Below are 26,806 nucleotides of genomic sequence, written 5' to 3'. Positions count from 1 at the left end.
TTGCTGCATCAGTAGAATACATTTTGACAAATTTTGACAAATTTTGTTTAGCTTTCTTCATTCTTTAGTAAGCAAATCTCATGTATTATTATTTTCAAGCATGTCAGTATTACAGATTTCTGCATATTTCATGTCTCCGAAAGCCAATGCAACACTGTATGTACTGGCAAAATTAAATTTCATACACTTGAAAAATGCTGACATACGGATGCAATACACTTACATATTATAAATAAACGGAGCTGTCCTCTAATGTGAATGCATTGCATAATATTACTAATTTTACCTGCTGATGTATTTCATCTTGATATAACGTTAATTTCACATCTCAGTATTTAAAATATGTAATATTATGTAAACAACGTAAATTTAATAAATTTATATAAATATTTAATATTATATAAATGGTTTATGTTTTCTTAATTTTACAAAGGTTTCTAAGTTTACTCTTTCTAATTAAAGTGCCCACTGAGTTAAATGTTACAAATGTGAAAAATACCATAATTGTTTCTTATAGATGCACATTGTCAATTGACACTGATTATCTGAGAAATTATAATAAATTGTTTTAAAATTAAATTATGAACTATTAAATATTAATGTTTTAGCATTACTTTATTTTTTAAATTATAAATTATTAACTATAACAATTTCTGGATGTTTTCTAACACTGATGGTATTTCTAAGTTCAAACTCATATAAATGGAACTTACAGATAATTACAAACATTTTTCTGCATGAGCTATATAAAGTCACAAGAGTTTGTAAATGTTAGGAAAATGTATATTCCTTGTCATTTAGCTGTTGTAGAAAACTTTGTGCTATAGATGGTACATGCAGCATTTACTATTTTCTGTAGTTCACAGACAGGTATTGCTCTTCTGTTTGTGCATGTTTTGATAGGCATTTACTTTCTAAATTGCTATTCTGCACCAGGTTCCCTCACACTTTGATAGTTGTTTCCAGGAGTGAACTAAAATCAGAAGAACCCAGGAGGAAGGAGTTCAGGCCTGTTATTACAAACAAATGTGTTATATAACTACGGTTAAACTCACTATTAAAAATACTAATGTCTTTCAGAAAAAATATTTTAAGAGTAATGTATGTTTTTGGCTTCTCATTTTTTGTAATTGGTATGTAGGAGAGGAACCCCCAAAATATTGCATGTTATCCTTTGTTCCTAGGAGAACATCTGCAATTCCATATTGTAAGAACTCCCCCAGGACTGGGAAATGTTACTGTTGAATGGAAGATAGTTGGGCATAATGTAAAACAAAATTTTGAAAACTCTGCTGGAATACTCTTTTTTCCTGAGGTAAGTCCATAAGCAACGTTAGTGGCTACAGGAGAGTATTGTAATAAGTACTGAGCTTAAAAAACGAGTGTGCTTTCATAGCAGTCTTGATCTGATGATTTACTTGCTCCTTTACTCTTGGAGTTCTAAACTGGAGAGAGTTTGATAGTTTTTGATACTTTAACTTTACATTTCTTGAAGATGTTGTTCAAAATACATATGATACAGTGGTATCGCTTGTAGTTTATACAATAATCACTGATCAATTTATCTATAAAATAAATAGGGGACATTGAATACAACACTGTCTGTTCACTTGCTGGATGACCATATTCCTGAAGAAAAAGAAGAATACCAGATCATCCTATACAACATCAAAACAGAAGGTATTGGCAGAACTATACCCTACTGTATCTTAAAACTACCATTTAGTAGTGTAATATTTTCATGTGCATTAACCCATTTTGGAAGTGTAGGACTAAGCATACTGCAACTGGTGTGAACTATGCAAAGTTCATTCACATTTTATTGAAACAGGCTTGATATTTATGTGTGTATATATGTATATAAAACTGACAGTGTTTTTGCAGTTTTCCTTAATTGGTTTTAAACCTGAATTAACTCTGCCTGTTTAATTCAGTGATTAGTTACTTCCCTTTAAGTGAATACAAACTTGAGCTTAGTGTGTTCTGGATACAGTTACCATGAAATAAGCAGATATTTTTATCTTTTAAAGCAATCTTGTTATACTGGAAGCTGATTTCTGATCTGTCTCTGAATTCAAGGAGGTCAGAATATTTTATTCTTGCCATTCAAATTATAATAAGAAAAGAGGCATGAAATTACATCCCTTCTGAACTACCCTTTGTTAAACTGAAATTAATGTCTAAACACCAAACTAACTTGACATGGATTGTGTTGCTGCTAGGTGCCTTACCAACTTGCCACCATCATTTGTTGACTCTTGCAATCCATCAGGATAATCATAAATTAATACACCAACAGTTATTCATCAAGGCAAAACTTGGAAAAGGGAGTAATTTCTAATGGAATGATTGAGAAGTTGAATATAATTTTAACTTTTGGAGTTAATTCCTGGGAAAACCTTCTCTTTCCATTTACAATAGAGTAAGTTTAGGGAAGTTGATATTTGGCACTGGCTCATTATGTTTTCTCATTTCTTAATATGTTTTTGTGTCTCTATACTTAATATGCATACGATATCTGTTGTGATTGTATGTTTCTATATTTGTTACAGAATACAAATATAGATACATTCCACACCATCCATAAAGTTCAGTGAGGGCATCATGTGTTTAGTTTAATTTCATTTGCACTGTACTGACTCATTCGGATGCAATAGTAGCAGTAATATAAGAAAACAAAATTAGTTGATAACACTTTATTCACTATAATCCATTTATTCTTTTGCAGGAATTTCTTCCTCAGGTGCTGCTGTTTTGGATAGCCAAGGATATGAAGCTGTTCTGACAGTAGAAGCTAGTGATGAACCACATGGAATCTTGAATTTTGCTTCCCCATCCAGGGTGGTTTTAGTTCCGGAGGAAAACAAAACGGTTCAGCTTTTTATTAGCAGAGAATTTGGATCTCTAGGTTTGTATAATAACTCAAAGAGAAAGGAAGTTCTGTTTTCGTAATCATTAGGCAAATGAAAGCCATGACAGGAAGGCTGGAAATTTTGACAGATCTTGTATACAGTTGGTATTTTCAGAACTTCTAGGGTTCTTACTGCAGGCTTGCAAAGTGAGTATTAATTAAAACTGGAGCCATAGCCCTCATTTCCACAGCAAGGAGTCTGGGAGCTGTCACGTAACTGGTTGGCTATTAGGGTTACTACCTTTATGTCTAATGAACCTGTCTCAAAATGTTAGTCCCTCCATAAGAAATAAAAAACAAATGAGAAGAGGATCTTGTATGGAATGATCATTCCCACGTATTTCCTCTCTAAACTTCTAGAAGTTGGCAGCGTAGGAATGTCCCACGTAAAAAGTTGTATTCAGACAGCTGAATTAAGTTTATGTCTCCTCTGCAAATTTATTTATTTTTAAATGAATTTGTCTTTTAACATCCATTAAATTAAGTGCTACTTAATTCCAGAATCCAATAATGTGCTGTGTGCAAAAATATTTTCTTGTGTTTGTTGCCTAAGAATTCCAACTTATATTGTGAGATAACGTGTGTAATCATTTTCTGTTTACCTTTTCAGACTATATTTAGACCTGAGTGAAAATCCCTCTTAGTTTCTTTTCTTATATCTCTTTTGAAGTAAAGTGACCAGTTACAATGAATATTCAAGATCTGGACACACCATAGATTTGTAGAGGCATTTTAATGACATTTCTATGTTTTCCCATTTCTTTTCCAATATCAATCAGTATCTAATTTACTTTTGGAACACTACTCAGGAATCTAATTCTGTAAGATAAGTACATGTAGTAAATGTAAGATCTCTAATTTAAGTCCATCATTGTTCGTTAAAACTAAGATGCTTTTATACCTTATAGTTTATTTCATACAGACTAGCTTTGAATTTCCTCTGTCATTTTATCTCCAGAATGACTCTTTAAACTTGCAACTTGACTTACCCTGGCAGATCAGCGAGACATGGCTTTATTGTAAAAAAATTATGTCTAACTTTTTCCCTTGGTAACATTTATCAGTGTGTCCCCTAATTTTTATTCTTTATTGAAGTCTCTGTTAATCTGTCTGGCAAGGAAACTAGATTTATTAAACTGTATTTCCCAGCACTGTCTTTAGAGACTTTCTTAAGTATCAGTCATTCCTGAAGCATTCTACTTCCCTTGGCACCAAACCTGATATTAATAATACATTAGATGTCCCAGGTGGTACATCAGCAATGTAATATTTGCAGTCCACAGCACCTCAAATATCTGAATACATTTGGTCCTAATGCTTCCTGAGTCCTGTGATGTTGGACAAATCCCCAAAGGCTGAGCTGAAAGTACATTAAAAACAATAACAAAGTTCCATTGGCTCCAGATTAATCTTTTGATCCTTCTGTTTTGCAGTTACGCTTTTCAGTTTGCAGATGAGCACTTGATCTCTTTTCTTTGTCTATTCCAGTGAGCATTACAAAAGAATTGAATTTTTATTTTTTTGTCACAAATTGAACAGGTGCTATCAATGTTACGTATGCCACAGTTCCAGGATTGCTCACCTTAAGTAATCAGACAGAAGGGGCCTTGGCTGAACCAGGAGCTGATTATATAGCTGTTTCTGGATCACTGGCTTTGGAAGAAGGAGAAACATCAGCTGCCATAAATATTACTATTCTAGAGGTAAACTCTAAACCCTTTCATTCTATACTGATCTGTATGACATCAGAAGAGGAATATTTTGGAACCAAAAGCTGTCAACCTGTATGTTACTTGAAGCTATATATTTCATTGTCATTGAGAAAGATGGGTTTTACCTTGATGTTAAAATCACAGAAGGACAAATAATAAGAGAAAGCAGCTCTACCTATGCATAAATGAAATTTAGTTGTCTCATTAAGACTTTACTAACTGATATTCAGGACAGTGTAATTCATTGCTTACTACAGGCTCTTACTTTCTCAGTGGTTGGGGTTTATGCCTTTAAAATTGGGCAGAAATTTATTCACAAATATAGTTTAGTGTCACCACAGAGTCTTTTTCATTAAATATAATGTCTTACCTCAAAATTCATTCAAGATAATCAGTTTTACATCCAATAAAAGTATTTCAGGACAATATAAAAATAAATGAATTCTAGTGTTGCTATATTATTAGAGACCTCTAGCGTGTTGGTTTTTTGGTGAGTTCTGTGACAGTTTCTTAAAGGAAAATGAAAAGAGGATGTACTGAATTTGTGTTTTGCAGGATGATATACCAGAGGTGCAAGAATTCTTCTTGGTTAATTTAACTGCAGTGGAACTCATCATGAACCATTCAACTGCATCCCCGCCTAGGCTGGGTAAAACAATTTATACAGAATAATCTTTGGTTTTCCTTTTATATGAATTGCATGCAGATTTCTTGCATATTATTATTATTCCACTTACTTGCCAGCTATGCCAATATGAGACAGGGTATTCTGAAGTAAACAATGTAGATTATCAAACATATTAATTATTACACTTGCTTCTTGTTTTTTTTAAGCTCTGTAAAAATTATAAGGCAGTTTTCACAGAGGAGTTAGTAATTAACAGTTGGAGAGCATAATTATCTGAAAAGCTTTACTGGCAGTGTGTTAAACTAATTTTAATTTCCAAGTGCATAATGGAAACAAAAATGTCCAAAAATTACTTTATGTGATTACTTTAGTCACTCTTTTAAAAGTCTCTTTTTATTCTCTTTATCAGATTTACTTTTAGGAGTCAGATCCTATGATTTTCCTTTTCTTCCAGTGAACATGATTTATCATTTGCTTAGTTAGCTCCTCATTCTCCTTCCAAATTCAGTAGCATAGCTGACGTTGTCTTTAAGGACAGTTGGATTATCCTGTGGTACTAGAGACTAGTTATACTGATTATTTCTAACATCTTCTTCGACTCTTTTCTCTTTTCCTTGCATGCTTATAGAAGTCACAGAGTTAATTCGTTACAGATTGAAAGGTAACTTGCAAGACTCATTGCTGATCTGTAGAGGCTGAGCTGTGATTAGTCAAGTCTAAAATCTAAAAAAAAAAGTGTAACATGTAAGTTATCATAAAACGAGTAACATAAGTGCAAAGGATTTTTCTGAACTAAATTGTGCTGAGTGCTGTATAGTCTCACCTTCTGTCATAAGGGGCTGGCAGTTTCTTTGAATCGTGACCATTTAACCCTGATGTGATAGCTGCTTTGGGGTAAATGTACTTAGGGTGAATAGTTTTAACCCATGAAGCAAAAACTTGTCATCATTATAAAACATCACTAAGAATTCTGTTATCAGATTATTTTCTAATCTTGTTTTCCCTATTGGTATATTTAGATTTGTTATGATTGACGATTTAACTCCTTGGTGCAATGTATTTGTTTAGGATTAGTTTTCTAACAATCCTATACCCTATACAAGATATTTGAAGTATTTCTAGGAAGTGTTTCATATCAAGAGAGATGGGTGTTCTGCACATGATACAAGCATGTGCAGTCAATACTACACATCTGGAATACATTGCATGTGCTGTTCTGGTCATGGTCATGTGTGTGCAATAAATATGTGGAGTAAGTCTGGTATGTCTGTGGTGTAGAGTTAACACACTGAACTTAAGTGACCTTTATTTCTGATCTAAAGCTTCACTGATAAGGAGCAGAAACAGCAAGCATAAAGACAGTTTTGTTTTCTCAGTGCTCCACTTGCTTCCATCTTCTAGAAAAGGTGGAAGAGCCTGACTCAAATACAAAAGTGCAAGGAATTAAAAAAAAAAAAGGAAAATTATCAACAGCTGAGAATAATGAAAGAAAATGGAATGAACTTAATGGATACAAGAAAAAGCGAAGCTGGGGGAGGGGGAAGGGGGTCATTGAGGTGGGGAAAGACATCAAACATGAAATAAGAGGTCTGATGTTGAACACAAAGTGTTACAGATCTTGGGTGAGCTGATCTGACTATGACACGACAAGGGAAAATGCAGGTTAGGAGTGAAGCTGAATGGTCTGTAATATCTAGCACTTCTCCCTCTGGGTTTCTAAACCTCAAGAACATTTCTGCTGTTTCTGTAGAGGTTTTGCAGCTACTTCAGATCTTCATTGCTACCTCATAGTGACAGGTTTGGATTGATGGACATGACCTTTTAACTTTATTCAGTTTTATCTGAATCGATAGAAATCTTTCCCATGGATCTAAATATAGTATGTTTACTACAGAGTCGGTGGAGTCAGTTTGGTTGTAGAAACCGTTATTCTTTTCTTCATTTCTTTTTAAGTCTTATTAAACATAAATTGATGTAAATTAAGGTAGTCATGCAGTGTTGTTTTCTGAACAAATTAAGACGCTATTTTCTCAGAAGAATCAGGTTCTGACTGTCAAGTTCTGATCCCTGAAATTAGTGGACATTTCTGGCATTAATCTGTTATTCAGTATTTTCACAGTGCAAATACATACAATAATCTTTCAGAGTTACTGTGAAGATACATATGTCTTTATGGAGCAATAACATGTTACAGTACATAAATAGCCTACAAAGAAATTAATAATTTTGTATTTGTAGCAGAGTCTGAGGCACGTGCCAGTAAGGTTTATGATCAGGAACTGAAACATGAACAGGAGATGAAATATGGGATCATTTATTTTTCTTTCTTACTCGTTTTCCCTTCCATATTCAGAATGGTAAAGTCTCCAAAATGTTGAATGTTGTCATAACAAACACACACAATGAGATATATTAAGATTCCATGACAAATTTGCTTTTGGTATTTCCTCATTTTTCTGTGTTGTATTTTGCTTTCTAAATTTTCTTTAGTCTTTTTTGTATGCATTATTAAATGTAACAGTGTAATTCAAGGCACTGTGTTGCAGTTCAAATAGTAAGGTAGTAAGGACAGATTTTCTTTGAACCTTTCCAATTATCCTGCCCACTACCATTTTCACCTACACATTTTGGAAACAGAAAATTATATATTTCTTCTACAACATTAGTAGAGATTTAAGAAATGCTTCTGTTATTCTTGAAAATCATGAAAATGGACCTTACTGTTCTTTAATTTTTGTCCTTCTGTTTTCCATTTTAGATGTGGAAGGTTTAGCTTCTCAAATTATTATTGATGCTAATGATGGAGTAAGCGGAGTAATAGAATGGGAAGGTACCAAGTAAGTCTTGTCTCCTTGAGAACTCTCTGTGTCAGTTAGTGATTGGGCTCACCCAATGTTTTTCATTTTCAGTTAACAGTAAAACTCCTATTATAAATAGGGCCAGATCTTTGAGATGGCAAATCATCATTCAATACAGTAGAACTGGGAAGTGTAAGATAATTCCCACACTGAAAACCAACATTTACAGTACGTTTACGGAGAAATCTTTTTCTACCACGTACTTACTTTCACGGCTGTCCTTTTATATTGTGCACTTGCATTGCTTCCCCAGCCTTCATCCAGTGTTCCAGGCCACTGCATCCATGTAAGCATCCATAAGCATGTAAGCAGCCACTGGCATCTCCCAGATCTTTTTCCATGACTAATTTCCAGGAGCTAGGAATAAGGTGTCCATGAACATAAACGGTCTTAATATGCCACTAATAAGCAGGAAAGAAGCAGAACTTCCTATAGCTTAATTCCATTTAGATAAGAAACAAAGGTTAAAAAGTTATATTAGACAATTGTAATGATGCCTTGTTCTTATAAAGCAGAGGGAGTGATCTGAAGTGAAAATATAACAACCATGTACCGTCTTAGTCAAAAGAACATGCTCAGTGAGCACTGAAAATTTTTATTGCTTTTTGTTTTAGTTTTGAAGTTAACGAAACTCACGGGAACCTGACAATAATGGCATACCGAAACAAAGGATCATATGGCAATGTGTCTGTATTTTTTTATGCCCAAAATTTGGAGGCACAGCTGGGTTTGGATTTTTATGTGACCTCAAGGGTAAGAAGCAAATTCTAAATCTAGTATTTTTCATTCCTTCAGATTTGTCAAAAGAATGCATTCTTTTTTATTCTACAGAATTATCAGTAATGAAGCTAGATTTTTCAACTTGTTTCAATTGCTTTGGTCATCTGAATAAAATGAGATAAAATTAGTCATCTTCTTTTATTGTTTCTTTCTTTTTAAATTCTGAAGTATTTTTAAATATAAGACAGTTGTAAGCTTTCAAACTTCTATCTCAAGTCAGTTTTTCATAGATGAGCATGTAAGATTATATATAAGGTTTCATATTTTTACAACTGAACTTTCAAAGTCAATTACTCTTGCTTGTCCTCATTCTATAATGTGCTAAGCTTTTTTAGCTTCTGTTTCAGTCAATTTAGAAATGGTGTAGAGATTATAAATCTTCCTCCCTCCTCTCCCTTCTTATTTAAGACAATTCTGTTTACCTTAGTTGCAAAATTCTGTGTATTAACAGCTGTTAAGTACTCAATGCTTTCTGTGTTTCAATACTAGACTCTCTTTTTTGCTGATGGAGAAAGGAATAAATCTGTTGTTGTTACGATTTTTGATGATGATATTCCTGAAGGTGATGAGAAGTTCCAGTTAATTTTAACAAATCCCTCTCTGGGACTGGAATTAGGAGAGAATACAACAGGTAAAACTTAAGTTTTGATGTTTTCATTCTTTGGGATTGTATGGCAGTCATTTTCGTTTCATTCTTCTGAATAATTATATTTCAGAAAACTCCATTTCCCTGCTCTGGTAGATCTTTATACTCCTTTGGAAAGTTCTTAAACATCCCTATGAAACCTATGCAATTAACAAATTAATGTATAAAATAAGGAATCAAAAAGTGCAAAAGTGACCTTTAAAATAAAATAGTGTAGATTCCTCCCATCTAGTAATCTTCTTAGATAAAGTAAAATATAAATATTCTCTTCAAGTAATATCAAGAATATAAAAGCATTATGTATACACTAAAGGGAGAATGGATTTGTGTATATATGTATTTTATTTGTATATATGTGCAATTATATTTTACTGTGTTAATTAAAGAATATTTCCATTATTTATTTCTCAAAAGCCACAATTACTATACTTGCCAATGATGATGGCCATGGAGTTTTGTCATTCAATAACAGCGATCACTTCTTCCTAAGAGAGCAAACAGCTCTCCATTTGATGGAAAGTGTTGCAGTATTAAATATTATTAGAGAACCTCCTCAGGGGATATTTGGCACCGTGACTGTTCAGTTTCTTGTAAGTGAAATTAATTCTTCAGAGGCATCAGTGGATTTGACCCCTTCTCAAGGATATATTGTGCTGGAAGAGGGAGTCAGATTCAAGGTAATATGACAGTTATTACCAAAGAAGCGAAGAAAGCTTTTTTGAGATTGTTGGAAAGATTTCAGAAATGTCTGTGTTTTTTCTTGTGTTTATTTGTTTCTTATGTTTTCCTTCATTCTCAGAGCAAACTGAGTCATGGGAGTGCATAAAAATTAAATGTGCTTTTCTGTAGATATTTCTCTCTTTGTAATAGTTGAGGTGAATTGAAAACAATATAATGGGTATATAATGTTTATGTATGCATGAGAACATTTCTTTATATGTATTTATCACATAGCTGAAACACAGACTTTGAAATGAATTGATAATTTACAAGGATGAATAGTTAAGGTTGCAATAAAAATCCCATTCTGTAATGTGATACTTCAGCTGGTCTGAACTGAACAGAGTGTGCTGCAACAAATGGAAAAAGTGAACAGCTCTCAGATGCTTAGGAATAGAAAATGACATTCCTCTGAAAGTATTAAGCTCACTCACTCTGTACTGTCCCCACAAGAATGCCAGCTAGAAAATGATCTAGCTTAAGGTTGTGGAATCCTGACACTTATGAAGTTTAATGGCAGCTTTGTTAAGTTTTTATTTTATTTTATTTTATTTTATTTTATTTTATTTTATTTTATTTTATTTTATTTTATTTTATTTTATTTTATTTTATTTTATTTTATTTTATTTTATTTTATTTTATTTTATTTTAATTTATTGGTTTTTGTCAGTGAAGCTATGGTCAGTAACAGGTCAGCATATTATGGCTAGTGGGATAAAATCTGAAACAAACCTTTCTGGAAACACTGTTTTCAGTTTCTGAACCTTATATGCATTTGGAACCTCAGTGCTGGCTAGTGTAGCAGATCTGCAGGAAGTCAAAGATTTAAACCAGTCTCTAAGTACAGTTTATTTCAGAAGTAAACAGGGATCTAAAAGGTTGTAAGCTCCAGTTCAGTTCCAGATCCATCGTTACTAACTTTTTTTTCCTACAACAAAGCTATGTGCACCCCTGTAACTTTTGCCCATTTGGGTAGTGGGAAGGATGACAGTGAAGCCCAAATAATAGTGAAAACAGCTACCCCCTTCTAGATAATTCTCTGCTAATCTGAGATCACATTGAAAGGATTGTATTCTCATCCACAGTGGTGCAGTAGAGAGAAAGAAGCATCAAGAAGAGAGAGATTATTTAAAAATATTTTTTTATTCTTGCCTTTTTCCTTCTTTCTTCCCAGCACCAGTAGTGGAGTTACGCTGTTGCCTGGGACTAATTTAATTGCCAGCTAAAGTAAATTAAAACCAACTTGACTGAGCTGCATTAGGGGATCAGGGACTATGAATTACTAAGGAATGTGTGGAATAAGTAGAGAACCAAAGCATGAAAAAAGGATTAAAACCTATTACATGTCAGAGGGTCTTAGGATGAGAGGAGAAAAAAGGAGAAGGGGGGGGGGGGGGGCGAAAAAAAGATATTCTGGTCTTAATGTTGTACCAGTGGAGGTCACCAGATAACTTTAGAACCTCTGCCTCAACTGTCCTTGCCTCACTTCTGTGCTCTCCTGTTTCAAGCTCTGCTACTGCCCTGCTCTGCTATCCAAAAGTGTACAGTGAAAGAACAGAAACAGAGTTCCGTCATCGTTATCTGTCAAGCCTCCACAACTTTCTGTGCTTGTTTTCTTGTCAGACCCTGCATATTACGGCAATACTGGATGAAGAACCAGAAATGGATGAGCACTTTGTTGTCACCCTGTTCAACCCAACTGGAGGAGCCAGACTGGGCACAAGAGTACAAACTATGATTACAGTATTACAGAACCAGGCTCCACTGGGGCTTTTCAGCATCCATCCGGTTACAAATAGGTACTAAACACTGATTCTGTTAAAAGGAGTTTTTTCATATTCGTCGCAGATGGTATCTCTCTACAGTTTCATTTTTGATGAATCCCTTTAAAGAAATTCGGCAATCCAATTGCAAACCATTTGTAATTTTGAAAGGTACACTATCTGTCAAATACTATTACCGCTCTACAGAACAGAAGAACACTTAAAATGGACTATTCATCATTAGAAATGCCAATTTCTCTATGGAATTTTTTCATAAAACAGTACTTCATCAGTCCCTAAACATCCTGCTAATGAAAATCCATGTTAAGATCTCCAAACCTCAGATCATGGCCCAGGGAGTCATACATTTTGTTACTTATTTTTGTTTGTAAATTTGTGTAAAGTGCATTTTCACTCAGGGCTGTTTTTCTAAACCAAATGAGCCATATGGAATGATGTTTTCAAAAATCATTCAGCTTAAACTGTACAGCTGGTGTGTTAAATTTCAGGCTGGTTTAAGATTTTTTTGAATTTCCTATGATTTTGCCAAGGTCTTGTGGTAAGAAGCATTGGACAACCTTAATTAATGTAGTTATCAGTCTGTCATATAACCAGTTGTTTTTTGTTTTTTTGGTTGGTTGGTTGGTTGGTTTTGGTTTTTTTGTTTGGTTTGTTTTTTTTTTTTTTTATTTTATTTTATTTTATTTTATTTTATTTTTTGTTGTTGTTTTTTTTTTTTTTTTTATTTCTGTGTGTATTCTGCACTGGAATTGTACTGTAAGAAACTTATTCATATACTATAAAAATAATACATTTTTTCCTTGATTTTCACAATTCTTACACTTAGGACAAATTTCCTCATAATTGAAGAAGCCAACACTACAGTTTATTTGAAAGTTTCACGGAGTAATGGGCTCAACGTGACTGTGAGTGTTGAGTGGGAGACAGTGTCGGATACTGCGTTTGGCATCAGTACGTTCACTTCATAGAGTGTCCGCTGCCTTTGTCAGAGTGGAGATAGTGAGAGAATAGCCAAAGATACAGGAGATGTAACTTCGGAATATAAATTCATGTATTCAGACTTCATCGCATTAATTAATATTTTTCTGACCATGTCAAGATTCATTAGATAAAAGAGCTCAGCTGTTTAAGAGTCACCCTGTCATCCTTGCTGGAGTTTCAATAATCTATCTTGCTCTCCTTGCTGCTAATATGAACATTGTGTCACTCGACTTTTGTCTAAGAAAATCTGTTCTTTACTACTTGTAAATTTGGATTTTTCTAATACAGTATAAAAGACACACTTCACATAAACCTGACATAGCCTCAGTCTAAAAAAATGCCACCACGTGTTTCTGTCATATCTCCCAGTGTACCAACTGAGATGCATTTGTGGGAGCCTCCGGCTGTAATTTCATGAGCACTTGAATCTGGTCCCAGTTATCACTGCCAGTGAAGGAAGATACCCTTCCATCTCTGCCTGCTTGTTCCCATTTCCATGCTAAGCATTTTTTGTTCCAGTACTGGTCACTACCAGCTGCTCCACTAATCCAGATTGAAAATAGCAAGGCAAAAAAGGAAGTGCCTGATTTTGAACACGGAAGAATACTGTATCTGGCTCTGCAGCTCATCCAACCTGTGTGTGGGACTGGGAGTTTAGCTGTCAGAGTTCAGTTCTGACAAGGCAGTGCTTTTTTTTTAAGCCGGTCAAACAGCTTAGGCAGTTTAAGAATCTTAGTGCCATGACTGCTTGTTGTGGTAAGGAAGGGAAGGAGGACAAACACATACATTTTATAGTTTCTTTGCCACTTTTTTCATTACTTGCTATCTAGCTAATTTTCTCACTAGCTAAATTCTGAACTGATTCATTCTGAATCAGACTCAAATTGCCTATGCATCTTCCATATGCAATTGTAATATACAGAGAATACATCTACTGCTTATCTCTCATTACATCCTCAGTACTCTAACATTTCCATGCATTTGCATACACTTATACCAACTATTTAGAGATAACTTCAACATTTGTGATATTAGGTCTGGTTTTGACAAGTAAATAGTGAAAATGGTTTTGAAAAAGACCTCAAGATTAAATAGTATTTTATTTTACTATATTGCAGGGGGTAGTATCAGTGTCCTCTCTGTCTTGCAAACTTTTGTGGAAGAGTCAGCATCTAGCTGGTGTTTCTTTACATCAGCAGAAATCCTGTATGGTGTTTTGCTGCGTACACCTCCAGCTACGTTTTCTACTGTCTACCAGTGGAAAGGAGTTTTTGTTCCTGTCGAGGTAAACATTTGCTTGCAGACACCAATCATGCTACTTCATAAAGAATTTAAGTCTCATTTTTACTTTTTTATTCCTCTCTCAGAATTTCAGTATGTGGAATCCTAAGAGCTGTGTGTCTTTCCAAATCCATGCCTCTCCCTACCTTGTGATTACTCATGGAGAAGCCAGCCAGGGAGCTTCCAACAGCAGTGTGTATGCATTCATGCCTGAACGCAGACTGTTGAAGGTAAATCTGTTTTACTTACAAAATCATAAAACAATGGGGTTGGAAAGGACATTGGGAGGCCTTCTGGTCCAACCAGTTTGGGGCCCTAACGCTCTTCATGACTTCAGTAATAGAAGTTTTTAGAGCTGGTTGTCCACTGTGTTTTCAGTTTTCTATTTTGGAGGCATGGGAAAATGACCTGGGAAGTGAGGAAAGAAATTGTGGAACAGTCAAGTCAAAAAACATTTTCTGAAAAATGTATGATAAATTATATTAATTTTGTAAATTAGCTCCACATATAAAGACATTTTTAAAATTCTAAAAGAATTTTTTTAAATAGTTTTATTATATTTTTATATGTAATTTTGCAATTTTTAAAAATCTGTGTATATATATATAAATTTGTCACTTGAAGTGACTTCCAAACACAATTCTTGTAATATTTCCCTCACAGATACAGACTCTCTCTATTCTGGATACCAGACACGTAAAACATTTTGCTGTGGATGAAGAAGACTATTTGATTTTCGTGAGTCACACAACCAGTACCAGTTCCATCCAGGTTAGAATACAGTTATCTTCCCTGGCTTTGATGTGGGTAGTTTGGTTATTTTTGAGTTTGAAATATGAATACAAAAAACCTGTGAGTATGTATTTCTGAAAAATTACTTATGTTCTATTGTGGATTTATAAGACTTCAAATTCTAGATTTGTTTAAATATGGCAATGCTCTCTACAGTAACCTGTAATTTATGTTTGATTTGATTTTTATTGCTAGTGTTACTTCTGTTTTGAAATTTAACATGCTAAATACCTATAAGAATGGAAATAGCTCTGACCATAAACCTATTCATCTGAACAGGCACAGCTTCTTGTGATAAGTTAGTTACTTACCAGTGTGCTTCTGCCTTTGTGTATGGTCAACCTTAGAAATGAAGAATTCAGTTCACTATAAGTCTTCCCAATTTTTCATCATGACAATTTCTCTTTTCTTGGTGATATACATGAATATAAAACAAAACATATTTCATATTTCCACAGGTTTTCCAGTGGAATAAAGATATATTTGTGCTGCATCATCAACTTCCAATTTACGGAGCTCTGAACATAGCCTTGTTTCCTAGAGGAGGCATTATGTACTTGTTAGTTTCTTTGTCAAATACCAGCCAGAACATGCTTTTGTACCAGTGGTTGAATAATGAGTTTAGGAATCTTCATCAATTACCAGAAAAAGAAGTAAAACATATGGAGGCCTGGATTTCTGGATCTGATGTTTTTTTAATTATTGCAACAGGTATTTATAAGACAAACACTGCATTTCCAAAGTATATCCTGGTTTGTTTGGTAGCAAGGGCATGTGGAGTAAAGGAGTTTAGACAGGAATTAAAGTATTACTGGGGAGTGACAATTCACTGATAAGCCTTTTATCAAAGTAATGTATGTTTTGTCCCTCAGAAAATAAAAGCATTGTGTTTGTTCTCAAATACTTATGAAACTAATGAAATATTTTCCCAAGAACAATAAGAAATAATATCTAGCTGCTGCTTCTACTCTAAGATCTTCTGAGCTTTATGATATGCAAAGATTGTTGGTCAGCAAAGTATATGTGTTTTTTGTTATAAGTATGACATTTAGGCATTGTTCTATAACTGTATCCCTATGCCTATTGAAAAGTTTATGTTACAGTCCATAGGTTTCTTTGCAATTGGCTGTTGTGTACTGGCAAATCTCAGTGTTCTTACATGTGAATGTGTGCAGAAAAGCCCTTGATGTCAGTGGATGAATCATCCCATGGAGATCAGTCATCCTGTGGAGTTATGCACCAAATAAAAAGGAAAATATGATAATTGGTATCACTCTAATAATTAAAGATGCCAAATTCTGCCTTTTGAGTAGCCATAAGTGTGCAATTTAGCTAACAGACAGCAAAATAATGTAAGTTTTGTCATTCTGCTCCTTTGTAGAATCTGGAAATTCTTCTGAAATTTTCATCTGGGAGACAGGGCAGTCTACCTTTAGGCACTTTCAGTCTCTTCCAGTTTGCGCCGTAAGAAACATCCATGTTTTCATGCCTCCTTCAGGTTTAGGTAAGACGTAATTGACAATATTTATTCAAATCCTAGTTTATAACACTGGAATTGCAGAAAGATATGTGCTCTTTTTTTTTTTTTTTTTTTGTATTTATCAGACTTTAAAAGTTACTACAGTTGTTGTGCTACCGAGGAAATTTGTGTCATTAGAAGAACTTTTAAATATATCACTGAGTATTTATTTTTTTCTCCTCCTTGCTCAATGTAGTTCACATCCTCCTGTCTGGTGAGGACACAACAGCACTGTATTCTTGGAACTCGGAAGGGAATATGTTCTCTGTGATGCTGGAGGCCCCATACGCGGATCATGTCACTTCAGCTACTGCAAGGTCTCTGAACTCCAGCAAGAGCTTGATAGCTCTGTCGGTAGAGTCCAACTCCCAGATTTATGAACTGACCACTATTTCCAACCAGTCAGATTTTATACCTAGGTAGGTTTTCTTGTTTTATATAACTTTCTCCCAGCTCTTGCATTTCTTTTTCTGATACTGTCTTTGTTACAGTGGAGAGCGTTATTACTTCTGTGTGTGGTGTGCTTTTTAACACTAAAGAGAAGTTTTCACAGGTAGGTTTAAGAAAACCTCAAGTCAAACAGCCTCACAACTGCCTTTAAAAAATGGACTTTAAAGATATGACTTACAGTTCTGACTTGATTTTTTTAAAGCTTTTATTTAGGATAAATTAAAGTACTTTCATAACTAATTTCAGTTACGCTATGATCTTTTGTAATTTAATGAAAAAGCAGCTAATAACAAACCCCACAACCTTTAAACCTCACTTACTTCCTCAGGAATATAAACAATAGTTCCAGCTCCGAAAATGCTCATTACATTTACAGCAGTGCTTTCAAAGTTCCTTAATCAGCTATCCTCAGTTTATAATTATTTGATGTGTGTGTTTTTATGCTAGTTCAGGTGAATTGATATTTGAGCCTGAGGACATGGAAGCTGTGATAGCAGTCAATATCTTGGATGACGCCATTCCAGAGGAGGAAGAATGCTTCAAAGTGTGGTTGAAAAACCCTAAGGGAGGTGCAGAGATTGGTATTCATCGTTATGTTAACATAATTATTCCTCCCAATGACAATGCCTATGGAGTCATTGCATTTGCTCAGGTAAAACTCCTCAGGTAAATCATTAAAATATGTGTATAAATTTCTGAATAATAGAACACAAACATACTAAAACTGTAATCTGAAGCATGTGACAGTGTTGTTTTTCCAAAGTCTTGTAACAACCGGAGTTAGGAGCTTTTAAACATCCATTTAGCATTGCTATGTGATTATGTATAACATAAGGTAATAGAAAATCAGTACCATAGTCAGTCCCTATTGTGAGACTTTTATAATCCCCTTACACTTAGATTAACTCAATAGTTTATAATCTTGGGTTTGCAACAACATAAAAATTCAGTTTTCAGATGACATCTATGATATCATAGAGTTGCTACTGGTTGGTTTACCAAAGGAATTAAGTAAACAAATCTGAAGATCCTTTTCCCCTGAAAAAGATACTAATTGGGTTATGTCACAAGATGAGCCAGCCTGCCAGAACAAATAATTTCTTTGGAAAAAATGTCAGACTTATTTGGAGTAGTTAATTCTTGAATCATCAAACACTGTAGAAGTTATCTAGACTGGTATATAGTAAATGCATACTGAAGATATAAAATACAGAAGAGTTGTTACTGAAATGAAACATTGCATCTGGACTTATGTGAGGAGGTTGAAAAACAGTAAAGATACAGCAGGAAAATTATTCCTCTCTTGAAGGTCCACTTGTTTGTTATTGTCGTGGTTTGGGCCTGGTTGGCAGCCTACCACCATGCAGCAGCTCTCTCTCCCTTCTCTTCCAGCAATGAGAAGGGACAGAGAGCCAGGTTTGGTGTTAGAGGTAGGACTGGGATGGGGAAAAATCCCCCTTTATGATCACGAGCAAAAGGCAGACTCATTAGGGGAAGAAAAAAAGAACATACATTTATTACAGACACTAACAACACATAACAGAGTAGGACAGTGAGAAGCATTGCCACATCTTGAGAACACCTTCCCCCCACCCCTCCCTCCTTCCCGGGCTCAGCTCTGCTCCCGATATCTCTACCTCCTCCCCCAGTGGCACAGGGGCAGGGAATGGGGGGTGCAGTCAGCGCTGCCACTTCCTTCATGTTCGGTGAGGGGAGTGTCCGAAACTTGTTCCTCCTGCTCCATCGTGGTCCCCCTCTCACAGCAGACAGTCCTCCACAAACTTTCTCTGACTTGAATTACTCCCACGGGCTGCAGCGTTCCCCACACTGCTCCGTCATGGGTCACTAACTTCCTCCGACTGGATTCCCTCCCACGGCTGCAGCCCTTCCCGAGCTGCTCCGGCGTGGGACTCCCCCGCATGCTGCAATCCTCCCAGCACTGAATTACAGCAGTGGGGCTGCCTTTTCCCATGAGACCCCGGCCTTCTTCGGGCACAGCACCTTGATTATACCAAGCAGAAGCCACAGGCCATAAATCAGTGTCTGCTCCACCGTAGATCTCCATGGGTGGCAGGGGGGGCCGCCCTGCCGTCTCCCCACAGGATACAGGGGGGTCTCTGCTCCGGCACACCTCCCTCCTCCTTTCTTCCTCCGTTCCTCCACTGACCTTGGTGTTCGGGCAGCTGCCCCAACTCCTCCTCACCAGTCCCACTGCACGTCACCACGTCCCTTCTTAAATACGTTATCACAGAGGCACAGCCGATTGGCTCAATTTCCCAAACAGAAGTGGGGCTGACGTGGAGCTGGGGGAGCTTCGAGAAGCTTCTCACAGGGGGCCACCCCGATAGCCCCCTCCCCTGCCACCAAAAAACTCCACCACTCACTCAACCCAGGACGGTTATCTGCTTTGTACAATTTGGGCATAAAATACTGTACTAAAAAAACCCAACAACAACAACAACAACAAAACCCCAAACAAATGAAAAACATTGGGGTTTTTTGCCTTAGGATAAAGAGGCCCGACATTTTAAAATTTTACATCCATGAAACCTGGGAGTATTGAATAACTCTGAAATTTAGGACATATAAATTTAGTCAATAAACATGTATTTAGCTACTTAGTAGTAGATTGACTTGTTGATGCCAGTGTCACTGGCCTCCATTGAATATCCAGATCCCTAAAGAAACTTTTCTTTATAAGGAAATAATGTTATGGTTCTGCCACTTTATGTTTTCCAGAGTTCTTTATTTAAGCAAGTTGAAGAAATGGAACAGGACAGCTTAATCACTTTGAATATTGAACGTTTAATAGGAACATATGGACGAGTCACAGTGGAGTGGATTGCTAATGGGAGCATAAGCGATGTATTTCCAGCTTCAGGAATGGTATGTAATAACATCACTGATATTAGGGAAGCACTGGCTGTATTGTCTCAGACAATAGGTGCAGATGTACTGAGGGAGAAGGCTGGTACATGTGAGATTGCCCCACTCTTCCATTAATTCCTGCTTCCTGGTCCTTTCCTGTGATTCTGGCAGTTTGTATTTCTGGCAGGCACATAATACCACAGCATCACTCTTCTTCTTCTAGAACCAGATGCTGCAATGCTGTCCAGGCACTAGAAATGTGTATTTGTAGTATCTGGTTCCCATTTTCCTTTCTTTCTGCTGTAAGATCCAGCTACTCTGTTGAATTATTTGCATAGGTGAGATTCAGGGAGTGTTTGCTCTTTGTCCTGACCTTGCCAGTACAACTGAGAGCTTCAGTGGCCCAGGAGAATGGCACAAATCTCAGTTTCCCCTGTTTCTGAGAGTGTTTAGATTTCCAGCCATGGTAAAATCCAGTGTTTCTTGCTAGCCAAAACTCTTGGTGTGCTTTAGGACCACAGGCACCAGGTTCTTTAAGTCAAGGGCTTCCACCTGGTGGCCATCTGTAGAAGACACAAAGCCCCATGGGCTTTGAGGCTGCAGAGCTGTAGCACAGGCCACAGCTGAGGGAAGAAAGGGCCAAAAGACTGTAGAAATAAACTTTACATCTGGAAATAATGGATCTGAAGCAAGATAAAAAAATAGAGAAAAATCAACAGAGGGGAAATCAAGGATGCCAAAACAATCATACAAAAATTATTGAAGTACTCCTTGAGCATTCCAGATGGATTCCATGATTTTCCTGCATACATTTTCAGGTAGGAATAGACAGAAAGGTAAAGTAAAGGTATAATGCTGTTCACTAGAAATTTCTGTTTATCCTTACGCATATTGTAGCCTAAATGTTTATAGACACATCTTCCATGTTGAGAGAGACCTGGTCAAGTGGCCAGCCCTTTGAATTTAAAAATAAGAAAAGTGTAGTTAGACAAATCATTTTTCAATCATTTTATCTGAAAAAAAAAAAAAAATGAGCAAAACTGTTGACTAGACATTTCTTCAGTTAGCAATCATTTTGATACACGTTGTATGTTCATCATTCTTTTGAAATATTTATATGTGTTGTGTTGACTTTGGCTGGCTGCCAAGCCCCCACCCCATTGCTTTCTTACTCCCCATCCTCAGCAGGACAGGGGGGAAAATAAGGTGGAAAAGCGTGAGGTAAAGGCAGTTTAATAAGAAAAGTAAAATCCATGCATCGAATCAAAGCATAAAGTGGGATTTATTCAGTGCTTTCCATCAGCAGACAGATGTCCAGCCACTTCCTGAGAAGCAAATCCTCAGTACATGTAGCAGTTGCTTTGGAAGACAAATGCCATAACCACAAGTGGTCATCTGTATGTGTGTCCTCCCTGCCTCCTTACCCTTGGCTTTTATTGCTGAGCGGGATGTTATATGGCATGGAATATCCCTTTGGTGAGTTTGGGTCAGCTATCCTGGCTGTGCTCCTGCCCAACCTCCTGCCCAGCCCCAACCTATGATGCTGTGAGAGCACTGCTCAGCAATAGCCTAAATGTGGCTGTGTTACCAAAACCCTTTCAGCCACAGATGCTAGGCACAGCTTTATATGGGCTGCTGTGGGGAAAATTAATTCCAGCCCAGCCAGACCCACTACATTACAGAAGAAAGGATGCTGAATTGTCAGCAGTTTACTGATTCTCCCTCTTTTTTTAATCTTTGAGAGGATCTTAAGTGTATTAGGCAAGAAACCTCAATGAAGACAGGTAATTTTAAATAATTTGAAAGGCATATAATGAAAGACAGTAAGTTGAACATGGGCCAGCTATGTGTACATACTGGTCTGAGGCAGAGCATTGCCAGCAGGTCGAGGGAGGTGATCTTTCCCCCGTACTCAGCACTGGTGAGACATATCTGGAGTGCTGGATCTAGTTCTGTTCTCCCCAGTAGGAGAGACATGGGCATACTGGAGTGAGTCCAGCAAAGGGCCATGAAGACGATGAAGGGGTTGGAGCATCTGACACGTGGGAGGAGGCTTGTGAAGGATCTTACAACTCCATATAAATATGTGGGGTCAACAGTAAAGAAGATGAAGCCAGATACTTCTCGGCTGTGTCCTGTGCCTTCAATGGGCACAATACAGGAAACTCCATTTAAACAAGAGGAGGAATCTTTACTGTAAGGGTGGTGAAACACTGGATCAGGTTGCCCAGAGGTAAAGTTTCTGTCCTTGGAGATATTAAAAACCTGTCTGGACATGGCCCTGAGCACCCTGCTGTGGTTGAAACTATTCTTAGCAAGGGTGGTTGGAGAAGGTCCCTTCCAACATCAGCCATTGTGTGGTTCTGTGATAATGGAGATACAGGATCACTTCGAAACAACTGAGCTGTTTTGCCTAAAGTTGGAATTCAGCTGTCAGAAAGAGGTCTCAGTTTGAACGCCTCTTTATAAACCAGATAGCTATAGGTAGCTTGATTATACCAAACTCATTTTCATAGAATCATAGAATAACTGGTAATTTGTCTCTCTGTTTATTATGCTTCTGATTGAGAATTTATTTCTTTCTTTGTGACCTTTTCTTCAAATTATTTTACCACACCGCATTTTTCTCAAAGTGTTTCTTCATGTCTCCTATCTCTCTGGCTCTCATCCTTTTTCCTCACACTTGTTTTATATACAAACTCAGCCTGGGGAACAAACAGGAAGAACTGGAGCTTTGTGCCCAGTCAGAAAGTTATGACATCATAGGAATAACTGAAACATGGTAGGAAAACTCAAATGGCTGGAGGATTGCAGTGGATGGCTGTGGGCTGTTTCATAAAGACAGGCAGGGAAGAAGAGGAGGAGGAGTTGTTGTGCTTTATGTTAAGGAGAACCTTGCGTGTACAGAAGCCAACTGCGGCAGTTGTGGAAACCCTATTGAATGCCTCTGGGTCAAGATCAGAGGGGTCTCTAAGGGGGAATCTTACAGTAAGCATCTGCTTCCAGCCTCCAAATCAAGAAAATAAGGCCAACGAAGCACTATTTGGGTCACTTAAGGAAGCTTTGGTTCCATAGAACCTGGATCTTACAGGTAACTTCAGCTACCCAGGCATTTATTGGAAGAACAATACAGCAGCTCACATGTCATTCATCACGTTCCTGGACTGTGTAGAGGACTGCTTCCTCACAGAAATGTTAGATGTGCCGAGCAGGAATGAGGCACTGATGGACATGATGCTCACAAACCAAGAAAACCTGCTTTGTAGTATCTCGGTTAGTGATAGCCTTGGCTGCAGTGATCACAATATTATGGAGTTTGGGATCCTACTGAGCATGCTGAAGGTTAGAACTAAAATAAAGGTTTTATATTTTAGAAAAGCAAACTTCAGCTCACTCAGAGCTCATTTGGGAGGGATTCCATGGGAAGCTTTTATGGAGGAAAAAGGAGCTAGTGAGTGCTGGGAGATTTTCAAGAACACTCCTGGAAGCACATAAACTGTTCATCCTCTTCAAATGTAAGGGAAATAGGCAGAGAAGGAGACCCCCTTGGCTTAACTGTGAGCCTCTGAGTCTGCTCAAAACCAAAAGAGAAGCAAGCAGAGACGGAAAAGAGAAAAAATACCCATTGAGAACTACAAGGGCATTGCCAGGGTGTGCTGTAGAGACATAGTTAGAAAAGCAAAAGCTCAGCTCAAATTGAAACTGTCCAGAGATGTCAAAAACTACGAGAAAGGCTTCTTTGGGGACATCAACAACAGGCAGAAACAGAGGGAAAATATTGGCCTGCTATTAAACAGGAGAGGTGAATCTATCGGCAACAATGCTGTGTCTCAGAAGACTGGACGAAGGCTCGTGTCACCCCCACCTACAAGAAGGGCTTAAAGGAGGATCCAGGGCATTATGGGGCCATCAGTCTTACTTCAGTGACTGGGAAAGTTACGGAACAAATCTTCCTGGGGGCTGTCACTAGTCAAATGAAGCAGGTGATTGGGACGAGCCAGCACAGATTCACCAAGAGCAAATCACGCTTGAGAAAACTGATGGCCTTCTAGGACAAAGAAACCTGCTCAGCTGATGTGGGGTGAATGGTGGACATTGTCTACCTGGATTTCTTCAAGGTTTTTGATATGGTTTGCCATGGCCTCCTCCTAGGGAAACTGATGTGTTATGGTCTGGAGAAGTGGTCAGGGAACTGGCTGCCAGGCCGCACCGAGGGGGTGGTGGGCAATAGCTCCTTTTCAAACTGGCAACCTGTCACGAGTGGGGTCCCCCGGGGATCGATGTTGGGGCCAACACTGTTTTGTAAGTATGGATGATGGGATCAAGTGTTCCCTGGTGAATTTTGCAGATGATACTAAACCGAGTGGGGAGGTGGTCACTTGGGAAGGGAGAGCCACCCTGCAGGAAGACCTGGCTGGGTGGGAAGAGTGGGGCTGACAAGAACCTTATGAAGTTCAACAAGGCCAAGCGTAAGGTCTTGCACCTGGGAAAAAAACATCCAGGAGTGCAGCACAGGCTGGGATCTACCCAGCTGGGGAGCAGCTCTGTGGAATGGGACATGGGGGTCCTGGGGGGACAACAAGCTGAATAGGAGTGACCAGTGGGCTGCAGTGGCAAAGAAAGCCAACGGAGTGCTGGGCTGCATCAACAGGGGCATCACCAGCAGAGATAAAGAAGTGATTGTCCAACTCTACTCAGTGCTTGTCAGGCCACACCTTCAATACTGTGTTCAGTTCTGGTCCCCGCTATGCAAAAAAAGCTGTGGCCAGGCTGGAGAGGGTCTTGAGGAGGGTCACAGGGATGATCAAGAGACTGGGGAGCCTGATGTATGAGGAGAGGCTGAGAGGACTGAGTTTGTTCAGTCTTGGGAAGAGAAGTCTTAAGGAAGACCTTATCCTCATGTTCCAGTGCTTAAAGGGTGGCTACAAGGAAGATGGAGACTCCTTTTGTACAAGGAGTGACATGGAAAAGATGAGGGGTAACGGGTACAAGTTACTCCTGGGGAGGTTTTGACTGGACACAAGAGGAAAATGTTTCACCATGAGAACAACCAGCCAGTGGAATAATGTCCCCAGGGAAGAGGTGGATTCCCCAACACTGGACACTTTTAAGATTCATCTGGACAGGGTGCTGGGCCACCTTGTCTAGACCGTGCTTGTGCCAAGAAAGGTTGGACCAGATGATCCTTGAGGTCCCTTCCAAACTGGTATGCTATGATTCTATGATTCTATTTTATACATATATATATATTATATATATATATGTGTGTGTGTATATATATGTGTGTTTTGTTTTTTTTTTTTTTTTTTAGAGAGTTTTACAGAATGAAACAGTTGGTATAACAGCACTGAGAAGAAGGCTGACTTTTTTTCCCCTCCCTCTAAAACTCTAGGTTACGTTTTCGGAAGGTCAGGCCCTGTCCACAATCACCCTGACAATTCTCGCAGACAGTGTTGCAGAGCTTTCAGAGACTGTGGAAATCACTCTCACCCATGTTACCACTGTGGGCATTCAGGATATCACGAAAGGAGCTGTCATCGACCCGAAAAGGGCCAAAGCTGTACTTACCATTTTACCCAGTGACTCTCCACATGGTGTGATTGGGTGGCATGCAGAGTCTCTCTTTGTTAAAGTCACAGAGCCAGAAGGTAAGTCTGTTTCTTGATTCTTTGGGAAAAAATATGTGTTTTTTCAAACTCAGCATTGTTGAAGCTAAAACAGTGGTGTTATATATAAAATATATATAATATATATTATATAATGCATAATATACAATATATAATATGTAATATATATTTTTATACATATATCAGCATTTAAAAATAAAAACTTGTAGCAGAAATATCCTTTAAAATATGTAACTATGTTATTTCATTACATACATTTTATGCTGTATTTCACATTGCACATATGGACATTATCCATTCATCTTTGTTTAGGGTGTAAGTTATTAAAACCTTGACGTCTTGTGTTGCAAATCAGTAATACATAAAATATTTATGTTTAGATAAAAAGCTGAACTTGCCCATTTAATGGGATTAATATATTGTTTAAAATAATTTACACAGAAAGACTTTCCTCATAAACTGGGTTGAAAAGGGAAGCTTTTTGTGCTATGGGACAGGGGAAGGAAGGAAGCAGAGCAAGAGTGAATTCTGTTTCAAGAAAAAAGGGTTTTTCAGCTTGCAAGCTGCATGTTTGATTGGGTTATGTCAGATTTCCTTCCCAGCACCAAGTGAAATTGTAAAGGACCTGCCAGGCGGGAGGCCTGCTGCGGCGCTGGCCCAGGCAGCGAGGCAGTGGATGCTCTGGCACTCTTGCAGCCGCGTGGTTTTCCAGCAGCTGCCTGACGGGCTTGTTTATACTTCAAAAGCCCAATTGAAATTTCCTGGCAATTTAGTATTCTGTCCATATTAACAAATAAAATTTATGGAAAATACATTTTCCATCAGAAAAGCACTGCAGATGAAACCTCCTCACCAGTTCTATTCTACCTGTGAATTAGTGTTGCCCCTTTTTTTCGCACCTGAAAATATTGTGAATGGATTCTATTGGTTCCTTATATACACACATGCACACACACATATTGTAAACGTTTTTACTTTAAAGATAAGATTCAAAGAATCTTCTTAGGTTTCACTTGTTGCCCAGTTTCTCTTCCAATCTCTGTATGATGTATTTTTAACGATTTATATCCAGGTGCTAACTGTGAAGTAGTATCTACCTAATCCAGGTAATGGAAACTAGTCTGAAGTACAAAGCCTGTTGCTCTTTATGTTTCTATTTCTCCAGTCATAAACTCAGCACTTTTAGCCAAATGTTGTGTTTGGTGGTTTATTGGAAGAAATTGCAAATCTGCTTTCCCAAAATGGATCT

The 26,806-nt window shown here is 37.5% G+C and overlaps 1 protein-coding gene across 5 annotated transcripts in view; it reads left to right on the top strand.

Moving 5' to 3' along the window:
* ADGRV1 (adhesion G protein-coupled receptor V1) overlaps nt 1-26,806 on the top strand; it is a 294,340-nt gene that overhangs the window by 72,656 nt on the left and 194,878 nt on the right. For 4 of the 5 annotated variants that reach the window (XM_042787872.1, XM_042787870.1, XM_042787873.1 and 1 more), the window contains 21 exons: nt 1,185-1,315; nt 1,581-1,680; nt 2,729-2,908; nt 4,451-4,614; nt 5,179-5,272; nt 5,880-5,912; nt 8,010-8,088; nt 8,724-8,862; nt 9,379-9,520; nt 9,950-10,212; nt 11,879-12,054; nt 12,866-12,990; nt 14,139-14,305; nt 14,388-14,531; nt 14,965-15,072; nt 15,552-15,804; nt 16,475-16,597; nt 16,809-17,031; nt 17,510-17,714; nt 19,802-19,948; nt 25,323-25,578. In XM_042787872.1, coding sequence (XP_042643806.1) covers nt 1,185-1,315; nt 1,581-1,680; nt 2,729-2,908; nt 4,451-4,614; nt 5,179-5,272; nt 5,880-5,912; nt 8,010-8,088; nt 8,724-8,862; nt 9,379-9,520; nt 9,950-10,212; nt 11,879-12,054; nt 12,866-12,990; nt 14,139-14,305; nt 14,388-14,531; nt 14,965-15,072; nt 15,552-15,804; nt 16,475-16,597; nt 16,809-17,031; nt 17,510-17,714; nt 19,802-19,948; nt 25,323-25,578 — 3,252 coding nt within the window. The remainder of the gene's footprint in view (nt 1-1,184; nt 1,316-1,580; nt 1,681-2,728; nt 2,909-4,450; nt 4,615-5,178; nt 5,273-5,879; nt 5,913-8,009; nt 8,089-8,723; nt 8,863-9,378; nt 9,521-9,949; nt 10,213-11,878; nt 12,055-12,865; nt 12,991-14,138; nt 14,306-14,387; nt 14,532-14,964; nt 15,073-15,551; nt 15,805-16,474; nt 16,598-16,808; nt 17,032-17,509; nt 17,715-19,801; nt 19,949-25,322; nt 25,579-26,806) is intronic. The other variant, XM_042787871.1, reaches the window with a different exon arrangement.

Source organism: Tyto alba, unplaced genomic scaffold, assembly GCF_018691265.1.
Source record: "Tyto alba isolate M040663 unplaced genomic scaffold, T.alba_DEE_v4.0 Super-Scaffold_13, whole genome shotgun sequence".
Lineage (NCBI taxonomy): Eukaryota > Metazoa > Chordata > Aves > Strigiformes > Tytonidae > Tyto > Tyto alba.
The sequence above is the reverse complement of the archived record's forward strand: the minus strand, read 5'-3'. Positions and strand labels throughout refer to the sequence as shown.